Source organism: Bombina bombina, chromosome 5 (assembly GCF_027579735.1).
Source record: "Bombina bombina isolate aBomBom1 chromosome 5, aBomBom1.pri, whole genome shotgun sequence".
NCBI classification, from domain to species: domain Eukaryota; kingdom Metazoa; phylum Chordata; class Amphibia; order Anura; family Bombinatoridae; genus Bombina; species Bombina bombina.
Genome location: NC_069503.1, coordinates 1,036,478,735 through 1,036,496,786, shown reverse-complemented (window position 1 = coordinate 1,036,496,786; position 18,052 = coordinate 1,036,478,735). Strand labels below are relative to the sequence as shown.

At 36.8% G+C, this 18,052-nt stretch overlaps 1 protein-coding gene across 1 annotated transcript in view; it reads left to right on the top strand.

The window, feature by feature from the left end:
- The window catches only part of TRPS1 (transcriptional repressor GATA binding 1), a 403,828-nt gene that overhangs the window by 196,616 nt on the left and 189,160 nt on the right, over positions 1-18,052 (top strand). Inside the window, 1 exon segment of the mRNA XM_053715304.1 lies at positions 15,170-15,773. Within this exon segment, the coding sequence (XP_053571279.1) occupies positions 15,170-15,773 (604 nt within the window).

Here is an 18,052-nt window from a genome sequence, read left to right as displayed (position 1 = left end):
CTCTGTATAGCGCTCACCCATCATTTTTTATTTTAGTTTTTATTATTTTAAGTTTTTTGCATTCTGAGTAGGGATGGGCGAATGTGTAAATTTTCAAATTTCGAATAAATCCGAATGTTGATAAGAACGAATATTCTTAAAAATTCTATAATCGAATGTTATTTACAGTTTTCGAATGTCACTTTCAAATTTGAATGTTTATAATTATATTGAATGTCCACATTCGAAATTTCGAATTTAAAATTCTATTTAACCAATACTATTCAGAAGTTCAATAATTCATGTGGTAGGGAGGGAATCTAGTATATTGATGCATAATAGATACAAATATATCATTTCGAATGTTTCTATATAGAATATTGCATAATTCGAATATTACATTTAAAGAAAAAGCATTAGAAATACTATTACAATCTAAATTCAAATTTTTCGAAAAGAATATTTTCGAATGTAATCCATAAAATTCGAAACCGAACATTCGAAAATCGAATGTTAGAATGTTATGTATACATTCGAAATTTGATTTGAACAAACGAATGTGTTAAAATTTGTGCCATTTTTCGAATGTTGCGAAACATTCGCCCATCCCTAATTCTGAGGTTTAAAGTTACTTTTCATTCACTTGACGACCAACATTGTTCCACTAATTTTAGCTGAATTATGCTTTTCCTTTAATTTATGTCATATCCCCCATCTTGAAAACGACCCACAGTTGATCGTTTTACACATCCACCCTCTAATCAAACAATTAAATAATTAAGTTCAAATGTTAATTTCTTTTCAAATGAGTGCAGGCCCTTCTTTATCTGATGGTGTAATCTGCTAAGGGCTTTCAGCTGTCGTTCACATAAAAATCACATTTAAATGTGGTTATCTGTAGGCAGCTCATTTTAGTTCTCTACCTGTTTATTTTCAGGTTATTTGCATTATATTTTCAGATTCCACGCATTGCAGCTGAGTTTGCACATCTGATTTATTTTTTCCAACCCTTCTTTTTTGCCTGTGTGCACTTTTGATCACGTTGCAACTCTTTTCATACCAAACAGCCCTTAATATTATGCATCAGTAGTTTCATTTTGATAACTAGAGTTATTTTTGGAAGGCACATTGTTACACGAACCAAAATAGCTGACAGATTAACATGATGTTGAAACCATGGCAAGGCATGGTTCAACCTGTTAAAGTAGAATATAATCTGACAAAGACCAGGGAAATTTTAATTAAGAAAAAAAAGTCACTGAGAAATATGTTTAGGAAATAACATTTTACACTTAAATAATTATTATTCGGTATTTTAGAAATCGTCCTTATTGTCCTGCATGATCTATCTATCTATCTATCTATATACATAAATCTATGCACATACATACATACAAACACATGGGTGAAAAAAAAAAAATATCCCTGATTTACTAGGTAAATAAAAGCACTAGGTAACTCAAAATTTAAATATGGGGAAAGCCTATATTTCTTACTTGTCCATTTATTTATTTATTTATTGTTATAGACAGATATAGAGTTTAGGTAGATATAGATAGACAGATAAACTACATGAGAGAAATTGATTTGAATATACCAATATATAATTTGCAGTTTACATATCAAATAATTGGCCTATAAAATCTTTACCTGACTATTACTTAATTACTCCTTCTCAAATTTCTAGAATGTTTTCAAAATTCTCACTTCGCCAAATAAAAACATACACAGTAAGATGTTTATAGTATACAACACATTTGTGGCACACTGACAAATTTCTGTACAAATAATAAAAAAAGCTGCCAAGTTGTACCAATTCAGTTTTTGTTTTTTTTAATTCGGAAACATCCGTTTTCTTTTTCCCTAGTGAAACCTGTTTGCTACCTTGGGTTTGTAATGCAGATGTGGAAAGTCTGTCTCCATTCGAACAATGATGGCTTCTTGAATTCAAAGTTTTTGTTTATTTTCTTACTCTTTTTTTTTTTCATACATGTGAGTTACCCTCCATTTAGAATATTGAAATATTTTATTCATAGCATAAATAGTAGTTTTAGCTATGACATAATCTGGAATATGTTCAACAAGGCAAACCTTAAACAGTTCCACTTCATTTCCAGTCTACCGGTTTGTGTCGATTGATAACTTCACCTGCAATGAGCTGTAAGCGTGCACTTTATTGATTCAAGAAGTAAGGTATTAAAACAAACAAATTGTACAATTCTCTCGCTAGTGAGAACAAAGAATACACCGTTGTGGTTTACGCTTCAAGAAAGTAATAAATCATTCACTGCAGAATGGCATTTAGGCAGGTTTCTGGTTTTCTTATCACAGCTGATATAACGGACAATAGGCAAGTAAGACTGTACGATTCTTTAACACATATGTACACCGTTTAATCTACCAAAAAGATTTACATAAATACTCTAAAATTGCAAGAAAATTGAGAATGTGATAAGATTTGATCTCTTCACCTACTGTTTAATAAGAAAATCATAAGAAGAATAATGTAAACTGAGAAAAATCACACACAATCTATCTAGCTATTCTGTGTGTTAAACAGCAGTGTAGGATGTATTTTTTCCAAAATATGTGAACATTAAAGGGGCAGTCTACACCAGAATTTTTATTATTTGAAAATATAGATAATCCCTTTATTACCGATTCCCTAGTTTTGCATTACCAACACAGTTTTATAAATACACTTTTTACCTCTGTGATTACCTTGTATCTAAGCCTCTGCAAACTGCCCCCTTATTTTAGTTCTTTTGGCAGACATCCATTTTAGCCAATCAGAGCTTGCTCACTGGAACTCTGCGTGCGTGAGCACAGTGTTATCTATATGATAAACGTGAACTAACACCCTCTAGTGGTGAAAAACTGTCAAAATGCCCTGAGAGAAGAGGCGGCCTTCAAGGTCTTAGAAATTAGCATATGAACCTCCTAGGTTTAGCTTTCAACTAAGAATATCAAGAGAACAAAGCAAAATTGGTGATAAAAGTAAATTGGAAAATTGTTTAAAATTACATTCTCTATCTGAATTATGAATGTTTATTTTGGACTAGACTGTCCCTTTAAATTGGAATGGGTTTTTTTTTCAGTTACATTCCATATAATTTTTGAAAATAAATGACAAGTTTCGAGTTAAATTAGGACAGTAAACTCATTGAGATACCACTCTGATAAATTAATAATACTAAAAACACAACTTTATAAATGTTTGTGGTGTTTGAGCTAGCATTACACCACCTTATAATTGTTGTTCATTTGCATTTTTGTCAGCAATGCACTATGAACAGATTTTAATTTGGTGTATATATATATATATATATATGGAAAAAATATGACTTTGTTCTTTGTTAAAATAAATCATTGGCTTTCCATCTCCCTCTCCTTCTTTTTGATCATTTATTTTCACACTCTCTATGTTAAAAACTTGCTCCCTCATCTACATTTTTGTAGTTTTCCCCCCTTGTCTTCTTTCCTTGCATTCTACATTTCTCTAACACCCTCATTTATTTTTCCATCTTCTTAAAGGGACATTATACATGCATAAATGTTTTGTACATGATCTATTTATATAGCCCATAAAGTTTTTTTTGTGTGTTTTTTTTTAATAAATGTATAGTTTTGCTTATTTTAAAATAACATTGCTCTGATTTTCAGACTCCTAACCAAGCCCCAAAGTTTTAGGAGAATACCGTTGGATACCTACTCCAGCTTGCTCCTGTTTGTGTAAAGGGCCTTTTCATATTCAAAAGAAGGGGGGAGGGGGAGTGTCTTATTTCCCAGTTTCAGTGGGCTTTCCAGCTACCTTTTCAACAGAGCTAAACTGAGAGCTTCTAAGTAAGTTTTGAAACAGTTTTATACTGGATTTTTATATCAGTATCTGTGCATCTTATTCTTTATAGTAGTGTCTATTACATGCAGTTATATGAAAATTGGTGTATACTGTCCCTTTAAGCTCTTCTTCCTGTCTATATTTCCCCTCTCTGCTTTATGATGTTTGTAAATACCAAAAGTGCCAAGCACCTACTATGACATAATTTGCAGAAAAAAAAAAAAGAAAAAAAAAATAGTTGGTGGGAAATTAATTTCTTTACTAAAATTTATCTTTTTTTCAGTTGTACTTCAAAGCTAAATATAGTCATACCATTATTCTATTACAATTCAAACTTCTGTGGTTAGTTTTGCTAAGTTAAAAAAAAAGGTATAATTTCAGTTCTATCATGGGAAAAGCCCCCGCTACGGATGTTTCCTATGAGCTAAGTTAGCAGAAGATCACATGTGAGCTGTTGACAAAATGATGTCAAACTATTCAGCTTCCTGCTTAAATGAATAGACACAATGCTTATCATAATGCTGAGGGAAATGTACTAAAATATGACTTTTAAATTGGTTAGTAGCAATTTAATATATGACCCACATCTTAAAAAAAAGAAAAACTACAGTATACACTGTTCAGACATTCACTTTTCTTTCATACAGGTGTTGAGTCCACTATCCATTACTTCTGGAAATTACTAATTTCTACCACTAGGAGGAGGCAAATATTCCCAAATCCCAAGAGCCCTATAAAACCCCTCACACATACCTCAATCTTTACTTTGCTTCAACTCGAGGTGGTTGAAGGATGAAGACGTGCATTTGATTCTTCAGAGAAAGAGGTTTTCAGTTTTTGAGGTCTGATATCCCCTCAGAGTACAGTTCTTGTCAGAGGGATGCATATGAGGTATGGTTTGTGATTATTTTTTCACCTCATGGGACATTTTTCTTAATCCTTTCATAATTTCTTTTGCCTCCCTTTATCTACAATATACTCTTATTCCATAACCTCTGCTGATATGTTTTAATACTGGTTTTGTTGTCTGTTCCTTATTTGTTGGTGGATTAGTGTCTATTGGTAAGTATAATTTATTAACATTTAGACACTCTATAGCTATGTTATTTTATATATTTGCTAATATATATGGCCTTGGGACAGACAGAATCCTTTACAGTATTTTACAGTATTTACAGTATTCCACTTGCTGTTTTGGTTGCGTCGTTAACACTTGTTGAGTTAGTGCACGTCCCTTTATTCTTTCTATAATTATTTTGCACTACGGCTGGTTTATGCACTTTGGGTTAGAGCATGTTCATCCTCGGCTATGCACATGTTGGGTTTTGGTGTGCTTAATTCCTTCTGATGAGAATTATCCGCCCTTTGGATATAATATTAATGTCTCCTGCACTGGCTGTTCTCCTGCCTTCAAAGAAGCGTAAAAGGTTAGTTCAGATTTTACCTTCTACAAGTTCTGTGTTCCCTGAAACCTGGGGATACTGTTATGTCTTCAGATGGTAAAGTTTCCTCTGGTGATGAGGAGCCTTTAACTGATGTTGAACCTGATATTTTCTCTTTTCTGTTTAAAGTTGAACATATTAATTCTCATTTAAAGGAGGCCTTAATAAAGTTTCTGATGATAAGCCTTTACATTAAGTTTTTTAGACTGTTGTTAATCTCTCTGAGGTTTTCCCTATTCCTGATGCTGTCTCTAACATGATTTCTAGGGAATAGTCTAAGCCAGTTGATTAATTTACTCATTCTGCAAGGTTTAAAAGGTTATATCCTTTACCTGTTGCTAATATTGATTTCTCCAACATAGGTGTGTCCGGTCCACGGCGTCATCCTTACTTGTGGGATATTCTCTTCCCCAACAGGAAATGGCAAAGAGCCCAGCAAAGCTGGTCACATGATCCCTCCTAGGCTCCGCCTTCCCCAGTCATTCTCTTTGCCGTTGTACAGGCAACATCTCCACGGAGATGGCTTAGAGTTTTTTAGTGTTTAACTGTAGTTTTTATTATTCAATCAAGAGTTTGTTATTTTAAAATAGTGCTGGTATGTACTATTTACTCTGAAACAGGAAAGAGATGAAGATTTCTGTTTGTAAGAGGAAAATGATTTTAGCAACCGTTACTAAAATCGATGGCTGTTTCCACACAGGACTGTTGAGAGGAATTAACTTCAGTTGGGGGAACAGTGAGCAGACTTTTGCTGCTTGAGGTATGACACATTCTAACAAGACGATGTAATGCTGGAAGCTGTCATTTTCCCTATGGGATCCGGTAAGCCATTTTTATTACAGAAAGAAAAAAAGGGCTTCACAAGGGCTTTTTAAGACTGTAGACATTTTCTGGGCTAAATCGATTTATATATAAACATATTTTATACTCCATAGCCTTGAGGAATTATTTTAATCTTGGGAATTATGTAAAATAACCGGCAGGCACTGTATTGGACACCTTACTCTCTAGGGGCTTTCCCTAATCATAGGCAGAGTCTCATTTTCGCGCCTCTATTGCGCACTTGTTTTTGAGAAGCATGACATGCAGATGCATGTGTGAGGAGCTCTGATACATAGAAAAGACTTTCTGAAGGCGTCATTTGGTATCGTATTCCCCTTTGGGCTTGGTTGGGTCTCAGCAAAGCAGATACCAGGGACTGTAAAGGGGTTAAATATAAAAACGGCTCCGGTTCCGTTATTTTAAGGGTTAAAGCTTCCAAATTTGGTGTGCAATACTTTTAAGGCTTTAAGACACTGTGGTGAAATTTTGGTGAATTTTGAACAATTCCTTCATACTTTTTCGCAATTGCAGTAATAAAGTGTGTTCAGTTTAAAATTTAAAGTGACAGTAACGGTTTATTTTAAAACGTTTTTTGTACTTTGTTATCAAGTTTTTGCCTGTTTAACATGTCTGAACTACCAGATAGACTGTGTTCTGAATGTGGGGAAGCCAAGGTTCCTTCTCATTTAAATAGATGTGATTTATGTGACACAAAATTTAGAGAAAATGATGCCCAAGATGATTCCTCAAGTGAGGGGAGTAAGCATGGTACTGCATCATCCCCTCCTTCGTCTACACCAGTCTTGCCCACACAGGAGGCCCCTAGTACATCTAGCGCGCCAATACTCCTTACTATGCAACAACTAACGGCTGTAATGGATAATTCTATCAAAAACATTTTAGCCAAAATGCCCACTTATCAGCGAAAGCGCGACTGCTCTGTTTTAGAAAATACTGAAGAGCATGAGGACGCTGATGATATTGGTTCTGAAGGGCCCCTACACCAGTCTGAGGGGGCCAGGGAGGTTTTGTCTGAGGGAGAAATTTCAGATTCAGGGAAAATTTCTCAACAAGCTGAACCTGATGTGATTACATTTAAATTTAAATTGGAACATCTCCGCGCTCTGATTAAGGAGGTGTTATCTACTCTGGATGATTGTGAGAATTTGGTCATTCCAGAGAAACTATGTAAAATGGACAAGTTCCTAGAGGTCCCGGGGCCCCCCGAAGCTTTTCCTATACCCAAGCGGGTGGCGGACATTGTAAATAAAGAATGGGAAAGGCCCGGTATACCTTTCGTCCCTCCCCCCATATTTAAAAAATTGTTTCCTATGGTCGACCCCAGAAAGGACTTATGGCAGACAGTCCCTAAGGTCGAGGGGGCGGTTTCTACTCTAAACAAACGCACCACTATACCCATAGAAGATAGTTGTGCTTTCAAAGATCCTATGGATAAAAAATTAGAAGGTTTGCTTAAAAAGATGTTTGTTCAGCAAGGTTACCTTCTACAACCAATTTCATGCATTGTTCCTGTCACTACAGCAGCGTGTTTCTGGTTCGATGAGCTAGAAAAGGCGCTCAATAATAATTCTTCTTCTTATGAGGAGATTATGGACAGAATTCATGCTCTCAAATTGGCTAATTCTTTCACCCTAGACGCCACTTTGCAATTGGCTAGGTTAGCGGCGAAAAATTCTGGTTTTGCTATTGTGGCGCGCACAGCGCTTTGGCTAAAATCTTGGTCAGCGGATGCGTCTTCCAAGAACAAATTGCTTAACATTCCTTTCAAGGGGAAAACGCTGTTTGGCCCTGACTTGAAAGAGATTATCTCTGATATCACTGGGGGCAAGGGCCACGCCCTTCCTCAGGATAGGTCTTTCAAGGCCAAAAATAAACCTAATTTTCGTCCCTTTCGCAGAAACGGACCAGCCCCAAGTGCTACGTCCTCTAAGCAAGAGGGTAATACTTCTCAAGCCAAGCCAGCCTGGAGGCCAATCCAAGGCTGGAACAAAGGAAAGCAGGCCAAGAAACCTGCCACTGCTACCAAGACAGCATGAGATGTTGGCCCCCGATCCGGGACCGGATCTGGTGGGGGGCAGACTCTATCTCTTCGCTCAGGCTTGGGCAAGAGATGTTCTGGATCCTTGGGCACTAGAAATAGTCTCCCAAGGTTATCTTCTGGAATTCAAGGGGCTTCCCCCAAGGGGGAGATTCCACAGGTCTCAATTGTCTTCAGACCACATAAAAAAACAGGCATTCTTACATTGTGTAGAAGACCTGTTAAAGATGGGAGTGATTCATCCTGTTCCATTAGGAGAACAAGGGATGGGGTTCTACTCCAATCTGTTCGTAGTTCCCAAAAAAGAGGGAACATTCAGACCAATCTTAGATCTCAAGATCCTAAACAAGTTTCTCAAGGTTCCATCGTTCAAAATGGAAACCATTCGAACAATTCTTCCTTCCATCCAGGAAGGTCAATTCATGACCACGGTGGATTTAAAGGATGCGTATCTACATATTCCTATCCACAAGGAACATCATCGGTTCCTAAGGTTCGCATTCCTGGACAAGCATTACCAGTTTGTGGCACTTCCGTTCGGATTAGCCACTGCTCCAAGAATTTTCACAAAGGTACTAGGGTCCCTTCTAGCGGTGCTAAGACCAAGGGGCATTGCAGTAGTACCTTACTTGGACGACATTCTGATTCAAGCGTCGTCCCTTCCACAAGCAAAGGCTCACACGGACATTGTCCTGGCCTTTCTCAGATCTCACGGGTGGAAAGTGAACATAGAAAAAAGTTCTCTATCTCCGTCAACAAGGGTTCCCTTCTTGGGAACAATAATAGACTCCTTAGAAATGAGGATTTTTCTGACAGAGGCCAGAAAATCAAAACTTCTAAACTCTTGTCAAATACTTCATTCTGTTCCTCTTCCTTCCATAGCGCAGTGCATGGAAGTAATAGGTTTGATGGTAGCGGCAATGGACATAGTTCCTTTTGCGCGAATTCATCTAAGACCATTACAACTGTGCATGCTCAGTCAGTGGAATGGGGATTCACTCCGTTGGTGGCTGTCCCTGGACAACCTGTCACAGGGGATGAGCTTCCGCAGACCAGAGTGGGTCATTGTCACGACCGACGCCAGTCTGGTGGGCTGGGGCGCGGTCTGGGGACCCCTGAAAGCTCAGGGTCTTTGGTCTCGGGAAGAATCTCTTCTCCCGATAAATATTCTGGAACTGAGAGCGATATTCAATGCTCTCAAGGCTTGGCCTCAGCTAGCAAAGGCCAAGTTCATACGGTTTCAATCAGACAACATGACGACTGTTGCGTACATCAACCATCAGGGGGGAACAAGGAGTTCACTGGCGATGGAAGAAGTGACCAAAATCATTCAATGGGCGGAGACTCACTCCTGCCACTTGTCTGCAATCCACATCCCAGGAGTGGAAAATTGGGAAGCGGATTTTCTAAGTCGTCAGACATTTCATCCGGGGGAGTGGGAACTCCATCCGGAAATCTTTGCCCAAATTACTCAATTGTGGGGCATTCCAGACATGGATCTGATGGCCTCTCATCAGAACTTCAAGGTTCCTTGCTACGGGTCCAGATCCAGGGATCCCAAGGCGACTCTAGTAGATGCACTAGTAGCACCTTGGACCTTCAAACTAGCTTATGTATTCCCGCCGTTTCCTCTCATCCCCAGGCTGGTAGCCAGGATCAATTAGGAGAGGGCATCGGTGATCTTGATAGCTCCTGCGTGGCCACGCAGGACTTAGTATGCAGACCTGGTGAATATGTCATCGGCTCCACCATGGAAGCTACCTTTGAGACGAGACCTTCTTGTTCAAGGTCCGTTCGAACATCCGAATCTGGTCTCACTCCAACTGACTGCTTGGAGATTGAACGCTTGATCTTATAAAAGCGAGGGTTCTCAGATTCTGTCATTGATACTCTTGTTCAGGCCAGAAAGCCTGTAACTAGAAAAATCTACCACAAAATATGGAAAAAATATATCTGTTGGTGTGAATCTAAAGGATTCCCTTGGGACAAGGTAAAAATTCCTAAGATTCTATCCTTTCTTCAAGAAGGTTTGGAGAAAGGATTATCTGCAAGTTCTTTGAAGGGACAGATTTCTGCCTTGTCTGTGTTACTTCACAAAAAGCTGGCAGCTGTGCCAGATGTTCAAGCCTTTGTTCAGGCTCTGGTTAGAATCAAGCCTGTTTACAAACCTTTGACTCCTCCTTGGAGTCTCAATTTAGTTCTTTCAGTTCTTCAGGGGGTTCCGTTTGAACCCTTACATTCCGTTGATATTAAGTTATTATCTTGGAAAGTTTTTTGTTTTTGGTTGCAATTTCTTCTGCTAGAAGAGTTTCAGAATTATCTGCTCTGCAGTGTTCTCCTCCTTATCTGGTGTTCCATGCAGATAAGGTGGTTTTACGTACTAAACCTGGTTTTCTTCCGAAAGTTGTTTCTAACAAAAACATTAACCAGGAGATAGTCGTGCCTTCTTTGTGTCCGAATCCAGTTTCAAAGAAGGAACGTTTGTTGCACAATTTGGATGTAGTTCGTGCTCTAAAATTCTATTTAGATGCTACAAAGGATTTTAGACAAACATCTTCTTTGTTTGTTGTTTATTCTGGTAAAAGGAGAGGTCAAAAAGCAACTTCTACCTCTCTCTCTTTTTGGATTAAAAGCATCATCAGATTGGCTTACGAGACTGCCGGACGGCAGCCTCCTGAAAGAATCACAGCTCATTCCACTAGGGCTGTGGCTTCCACATGGGCCTTCAAGAATGAGGCTTCTGTTGATCAGATATGTAAGGCAGCGACTTGGTCTTCACTGCACACTTTTACTAAATTTTACAAATTTGATACTTTTGCTTCTTCTGAGGCTATTTTTGGGAGAAAGGTTTTGCAAGCCGTGGTGCCTTCCATCTAGGTGACCTGATTTGCTCCCTCCCATCATCCGTGTCCTAAAGCTTTGGTATTGGTTCCCACAAGTAAGGATGACGCCGTGGACCGGACACACCTATGTTGGAGAAAACAGAATTTATGTTTACCTGATAAATTACTTTCTCCAACGGTGTGTCCGGTCCACGGCCCGCCCTGGTTTTTTAATCAGGTCTGATAATTTATTTTCTTTAACTACAGTCACCACGGTATCATATGATTTCTCCTATGCAAATATTCCTCCTTTACGTCGGTCGAATGACTGGGGAAGGCGGAGCCTAGGAGGGATCATGTGACCAGCTTTGCTGGGCTCTTTGCCATTTCCTGTTGGGGAAGAGAATATCCCACAAGTAAGGATGACGCCGTGGACCGGACACACCGTTGGAGAAAGTAATTTATCAGGTAAACATAAATTCTGTTTTTTGTGAGACAGTTTCCAAGGTGGATGAGGCCATTTCCAACATACTACTATTCCTCTGGAAGACAATACTTCTTTTAATTACCCTTTAGATAGTCCTTTCTGGATCAGTTTGGGGGCCGAGTGCAAACTGGAACAAGTCAAAGCAGAGTAAAAAATCTATCTCTACTACCAAATCTGCAAGAAGGTGCTTCCCTGATCCAGAGGTTCTGGTAGGAGGCAGGCTTCAGTTAGTTCTAGATCCCTGGGTTCTGAACATAGTTTCTCAGGGATATCGAATAGGATTCAGAACAAGACCTCCCAGAGGAAGGATTTTTTTCAAGTTTCAAGGAATCCTGTAAAAGCTCAAGCTTTTTTTCCAGCCTGTCTCAGATTTGGAGGCTATGGGAGAAATTGTTCCAGTTCCTTTGCAGGAACAGTGGATGGGGTTTTATTCTTCTACCCAGAGTGATTTCCAAGATAAACCTAGATAAATCTAATCCTGATTGCCCCAACTTGGCCTTACAGGATATTTCGTATGTGGATCTGGTTCAAATGTCCATGTGTCTTCTTTTCATCCAAATCTCAAGTCTCTGAACTTTATGGCATCATAAGGCCTGGAAGGCTGTTATTTTTTGCTGTGTAGATCATGTTTTTTTGCTGGCATTCTTTCAGAATTTCTAGGATTTGCAGTTCTTATGGGATGGTCTGGATAAGGGTCTATCTGCCAGCTATCTGAAGGATCAGATTTCTGCACTTTCAGTTTTGTTTCATAGGGAGATTGCTATTTTCTTACTGATATCCATGGTTTTGTTCAGGCTTTGATCTGTATTAAACCTTTAATCAAGCCAATTTCTCCTTCATGGAATCTTAACTTAGTTTTAAAGGTTTTGCAGGCTCCTCCTTTTGAACCCATGCATAAGTTGAATATTTACATTTATATTGTAAATATATATTATATATTGTATAAATAGGCATTGAAATATTACAATGTTTATTTTTCTGGTCCTATGAAAGTTCAGAGCATTTCTGCGGTTTCTTTGGCCTCTTAGTTTAAACTTTTGATTAGCAAGGCTTACTTGATGGCAGGTCAGCTTCCACCACAGTGTTTTACTGCTCATTCTACTAGGTCAGTTGTCACTTCTTGGGCCTTTAAGAATGAGGCATCCTTTGACCAGATTTTCAAGGCAGCTACTTGGTCTTCTTTGCATACTTTTACAAATTTCTACCATTTTGATGTTTTTGCTTCCTCCTTTGCTAGGAAGGTTTTTCTGACAGTTGTCTGTTTGATTGTTTGCCTGTTTGAATTTTTTTAAGTGCATAAAAAAAAAAGATTTTTATTTGGGTTGTAGATTTAATTTGCCAGTTAAAAAAATATGTTTTTAAATCCCTGCCTTTATGTTATTACTCGTGGACTCCACAGCTTGGGTATTGGTTGCCAAGGAGTAGTGGATCATGGACTCTCACCACCTCTATGAAAGAATAATTTATGCTTACCTTATAAATGTATTTCTTTCATGATGGTGAAAAACCACGAGACCCCACCCTTATGTTTTTTGGGGTTCATTTTTTTTCTTTAGCACATCTTTTTTGATGCTCCTTTTATGGCCCTTTTTCTAACCTCACTTTGCTTGACTCTACGTTAGATATCTGTGAGGTGGGAGTGGTTTTATAGTTCTTCATCCTTATTTGAGGCTTAATACATTAGGGCATAGATAACCTACCTTTTTATTAAAGTGTAACTATGTAACCACTTTGTCTAGTTTCCACTACTTTGCTTTATTAACAAAGGTTTTTCTTTTTAAATAAATTAAGCAGATGGCAAAAGAGGCAATTCACTGAAAAAAATTCTGTCATATCCAAGAGAAACCGTTAAACGCGTGAAAACCTATTCTGCATGAAAATGTTTAGTTAAAGCTGCTTAAATTTATAGTGAAATTAATAGGAAGTATGTCTAATACCTGAGAGGAACAACCCATATAGAAATAAAGGTTAATTCAACATATAAATGTAATTTTTAAAAAAACTATCTATTTATATTGTGTCCTTATTTATCCGGATAAAAACTGAATACACAAATAATTAATACAATACTAATTTTATATATTATATCACCTTATTTATTAAATGGATTGTCTTATATTATATACCTTTTCTTAAAGGGATACTAACCCCAATTTTTTTATTTCATGATTCAGATAGGGCATGCAATTTTAAGCAACTTTCTAATTTACTCCTATTATCATTTTTTCTTTGTTTATTTGCTATCTTGGTTTGAAAAAGCAGTAATGAAAGGTTAGGAGCCGGCCCATTTTTAGTTCAGAACCTGGGAAGCACTTGCTAATTAATTTGCTACATTTAGCCACAAATCAGCCACAAATCAGCAATTGATACCCAGGTGTTCAACAAAAAATGGGCTGGCACTAAAGCTTATAGTACTGTTTTTTCAAATCAAGATAGCATGAGAACAAAGAAAAATTGATAATAGGAGTAAATTAGAAAGTTGCTTAAAATCTCATGCTCTATCTGAATCATGAAAGAAAAAAAAATTGGTTTAGTATCCCTTTAACTGATTTAAAAAATATAAAGTAGAAATACTAACCTCCAAACATCTGTAAATTGTCTTAACAAGTTACTCTTTGTATTAAAAAAAAAAAAAAACATTGTACACCTTCTGAAATATAATCACAACAGGTAAAATAGTTTGTACCTTTTCATCCATTTCATTTTAATTTCCAAGTTTTGTATTATTTCAAAAGAAAAAAGTTGTACCTAGAAACACGTTATTTAAATATTTTTAGTTTAAAATGTTTGCTGTTAATTTTTTTTCTCTCTCATCCTTTAAGGGGACATTAAACACTAAATACATTTTATAAGCATTACAGTAGTGAGGATATTATCTTCTTCCTCTAGTCATGGGTGCCATCACATTTATGTCTATCTTTTAGTGTATTCTAGCGCCGATGTGTTTGCACATGTGCGGTAACTGACCTTCAGATACGTGCAGCGTTAACTAGCTTAAACAATTGTAGCACCCACAATTAGATGGAGCTGCATGATGTGTATTTATTGGTAAATGTCCCTTTAAAGTTTGCTACAATGTAATCTGTGTGGGTGTGCATTTGGATGCTTCGGTAGCACCCGAATGAGGAAGAAGGCAAACACTCATATCGGTTGGCTCTTTTCGGAGCCACATTTATTTTTGTGAAAGTACAACACACTAAGATCTAAATTTGCACAGATCTTAGCGAATTGCCCTTTCACAACAAAAAATGTCGCTCCAAAAAGAGCCAAATGACACGAGCGGTCGCCTTTTCCACATTCAGATGCTACCAAAGCATCTGAATGCACACCTCTAGTATTCTGGGAGCAGAGAAAGGTAAGCCTTCCCTTTTAAGTTTCCTACAATGTATTCTTTAGGGGTGTGCATTCAGATGCTTCGGTAGCTCCCGAATGCAGAAGAAAGTCGTTAGGCTCTTTTCGGAGCCGCATTAGTTCTTGTGAAAGTACAAAACATGAAGATGTAGATTTGCACAGATCTTAGTGGGTTGCAGTTTCACAACAATAAATGTGGCTCCAATAAGAGATGAACGTCATGAGTGGCCGCCTTCTTCCGTATTTGGATGCTACTAAAGCATTTGAATGCACACCCCTAGTATTCTGGGAGCAACGAAAGGTAAGCCTTCTTTTTTTATATTTATTTAAGAAAATGTTTCTTATTTCATTGATGTCTTTTCGTTTTAGGAGGGTGCATAACTGCTACAAATGTCGTCAGTGCAGTTTTACAGCAGCAGAGACTCAATCTTTACTAGATCATTTCAACTCTGCTCATTGTCAGGAGTCTGAAATCACTACATCTAACGGAGGGGAGAGCCATGGTCTAACTTCTATTAAGGAAGAACCAAAAACTGAGATGAAAGTATATAATCTTGTAACTCCAGATTCCAAAATGGGAGAAGCCATATTTGATAGCACTGTGAAGAAGGAGAAGCTTGATGATAAAGAGGTGCTCAGGGAGAAAGCTTGGTCTGATAATTCAATTGATGATCTTCGTGGAGTTGCATGGAGAGGATCAGACATTTTGAGAACAAGTCCGTCCTATACACAGATAGGACTGGGTCTGCTGACAACAGTGTCCGTCAATCAAGAACAACAGAAATCTTCAAGAGAGAGCCCAAATGTTGAAGCTGCACATTTAGCGAGACCGTTGTATGGTTTGTCTGTGGAGGCCAAGGGATTTCAAGGAGTGACGGCAGGTGCAAGTGGAGAGAAATCTGGGCCACTCACACCACAGTACTCTACAACAGCAGATAGCAAGTCAAAGGATGAATCTCAATCACTTTTAAGGGTAAGTTTTTAATAATTATAACGCATATTCTTATTCTGCGTATATCGCAGTTTCAACATTGTTTTCCAAATTATCTTGAAAATAATTTCAATTTGACATGTTGTATCCTTTTTAAATAGATATAAACACATTTATTATTCTGGTATTCTAATAAACCACATTTAATGGGTACAGAAGATGGACCCTCCAACTTTTTTAAATGAGATGCTGTATTAAACCTTAATTTTTTTCTTTAATTTGCAGCGTTATTGAACAAATCTTTAAAAAAAAATACAGTATTTCTGGAATTTCTCTATTAAAATATACCATTCCAAAATTCGGAAATATTTAGAAAGTTTAAAGGGACAGTACACACCATGTAATTACAAGTCATTTTCTGTTGTCTATAGCATAACATCACCCAAGTCTAAGCATTTTTAAAGCAAATCAACTGTAATGTTTATTGCAAGTTTTTTTCAATAGTGAAACTCCATCCACCCCTTGCGTTATTTTTAAGAGCCAATCTGGTTCAGACAATGAGGCTAACCACTGTCATAATGTTAGTATAAAATGTATGACTTTTCAATTTTTATTAGTTAAAGCCAATTGAGGAAATATATGAATTAAGGTTAGCATTGAGAAGTCTGCAGGGTGTATTTCAAGTTCTGAAAATCGTCAATTTCAGAACTACATTACATGAAAAGCGGGCAAAATAAATACAAGTATATGGCAGAGTTATTTCATCAAGCATAACAAAAATCTCAAAGTGTTCTCTGTACCTTTTTAACTCCTCCAAATACACATCTTAAAAGCGAGCATTAAACATATGCACTTATCCACACAGAGATGGCAGTAATTAACAATTGTAGAGTGTTCTCTGTGTTACAGATACAGAAAAATCAAAGGTCTGAAATCTAATCTATAAGATTTTTTTTATTTCAAAGTGCCTTGCTTGGCTTTTAATTTGTCTTTTAAGCTTGAAGTCATTGAAAAAGCCAATAACCATGTTATTACTACTTTTGAAATTAATTTGTGTCCCAGTACCCTATATATCTTGCATGGGGGTAGTTCAACATCAGTACTGTAATTTAAAACACATCTTTCCACTAATTTATGCAGGGTTTTGGGTCCTTTTTAACTCAATACATTTGACCTCTTTAAAATGTATTTTTGACCTTTTTGATACAAATACAAACTATTCTTACATTTGTTTAATAAAGTAAGTAGTTTATTTTGAATATATATTTAAACATTAAAATAATGCTAATTATAAAATGGTTAAAACTGTATAAAAATGTTAATTGCACACATCTTGAACTGATATGAATTATTGACTGAAAATACTAAAGCCATCATGTTTTTTACTTTTATTTTGACCATTTATATTTTTCTTCTCTTAAAGTCTTTAAATCTCCCATACAAATCTCCTATAAATGTTGTTTTTTTAAATGGCTGTTTCTTATTTGAGCTGTTTATACAAACTGAAAATACAGCTTTTCTTATAGTTGTAATAGCTTAGAAAAAAAATCACTTTGTGCTACTATAAGGTATTTACTCAGGAGCTCTGATGGATGGTAACAATGGGCACTGTTAGATTGTGAACAACAGGAGATAGATAAAACTGTTACCCACTAGATATTAGTTTGGTTAACCCTGTTATTAGCAATATAATTGTGCATAAATCCCCTAAGAACAGTCTATATTAGGATGTGCATTTTATAGGGATACTAAATCCAATTATTTTCCTTCATGATTCAGATAGAGCATGCGATTTTAAGCAACTTTCTAATTTACTCCTATTATCAATTTTTATTTGTTCTTTTGGTATCTTTATTTGAAAAAGCAGGGAATGTAAGCATACAAGCCGGACCATTTTTCGTTCAGCACCCTGGATAGCGCATGGTTATTGGTGGGTACATTTAGCCACCATTCAGCAAGCTGTACCCAGGTGCTAAACCAAAGACAGCTGGCACATGATCTTACAATCCTGCTTTTTAAAATACAGATACCAAAAGAACAAAGAAAAATTGATAATAGGAGTAAATTAGAAAGTTGTTTAAAATTGCATGTTGTATCTGAATCGTGTGGAAAAAAAATTGGGTACAGTATCTCTTTAAATATGAAATGGCACCTTGTATTTGTAACCATTATGGAATCAATTGCCTCAAGATATTAAACACAACAATGACTTTGTTACATATCAAGCTATTTGAGGGAATGCCATTATGTATTATTAATTTATGCCCAGATGCATAAAATATTTTACCAAGACCCTAAAATCTAAATTTTTCTATAAAAAA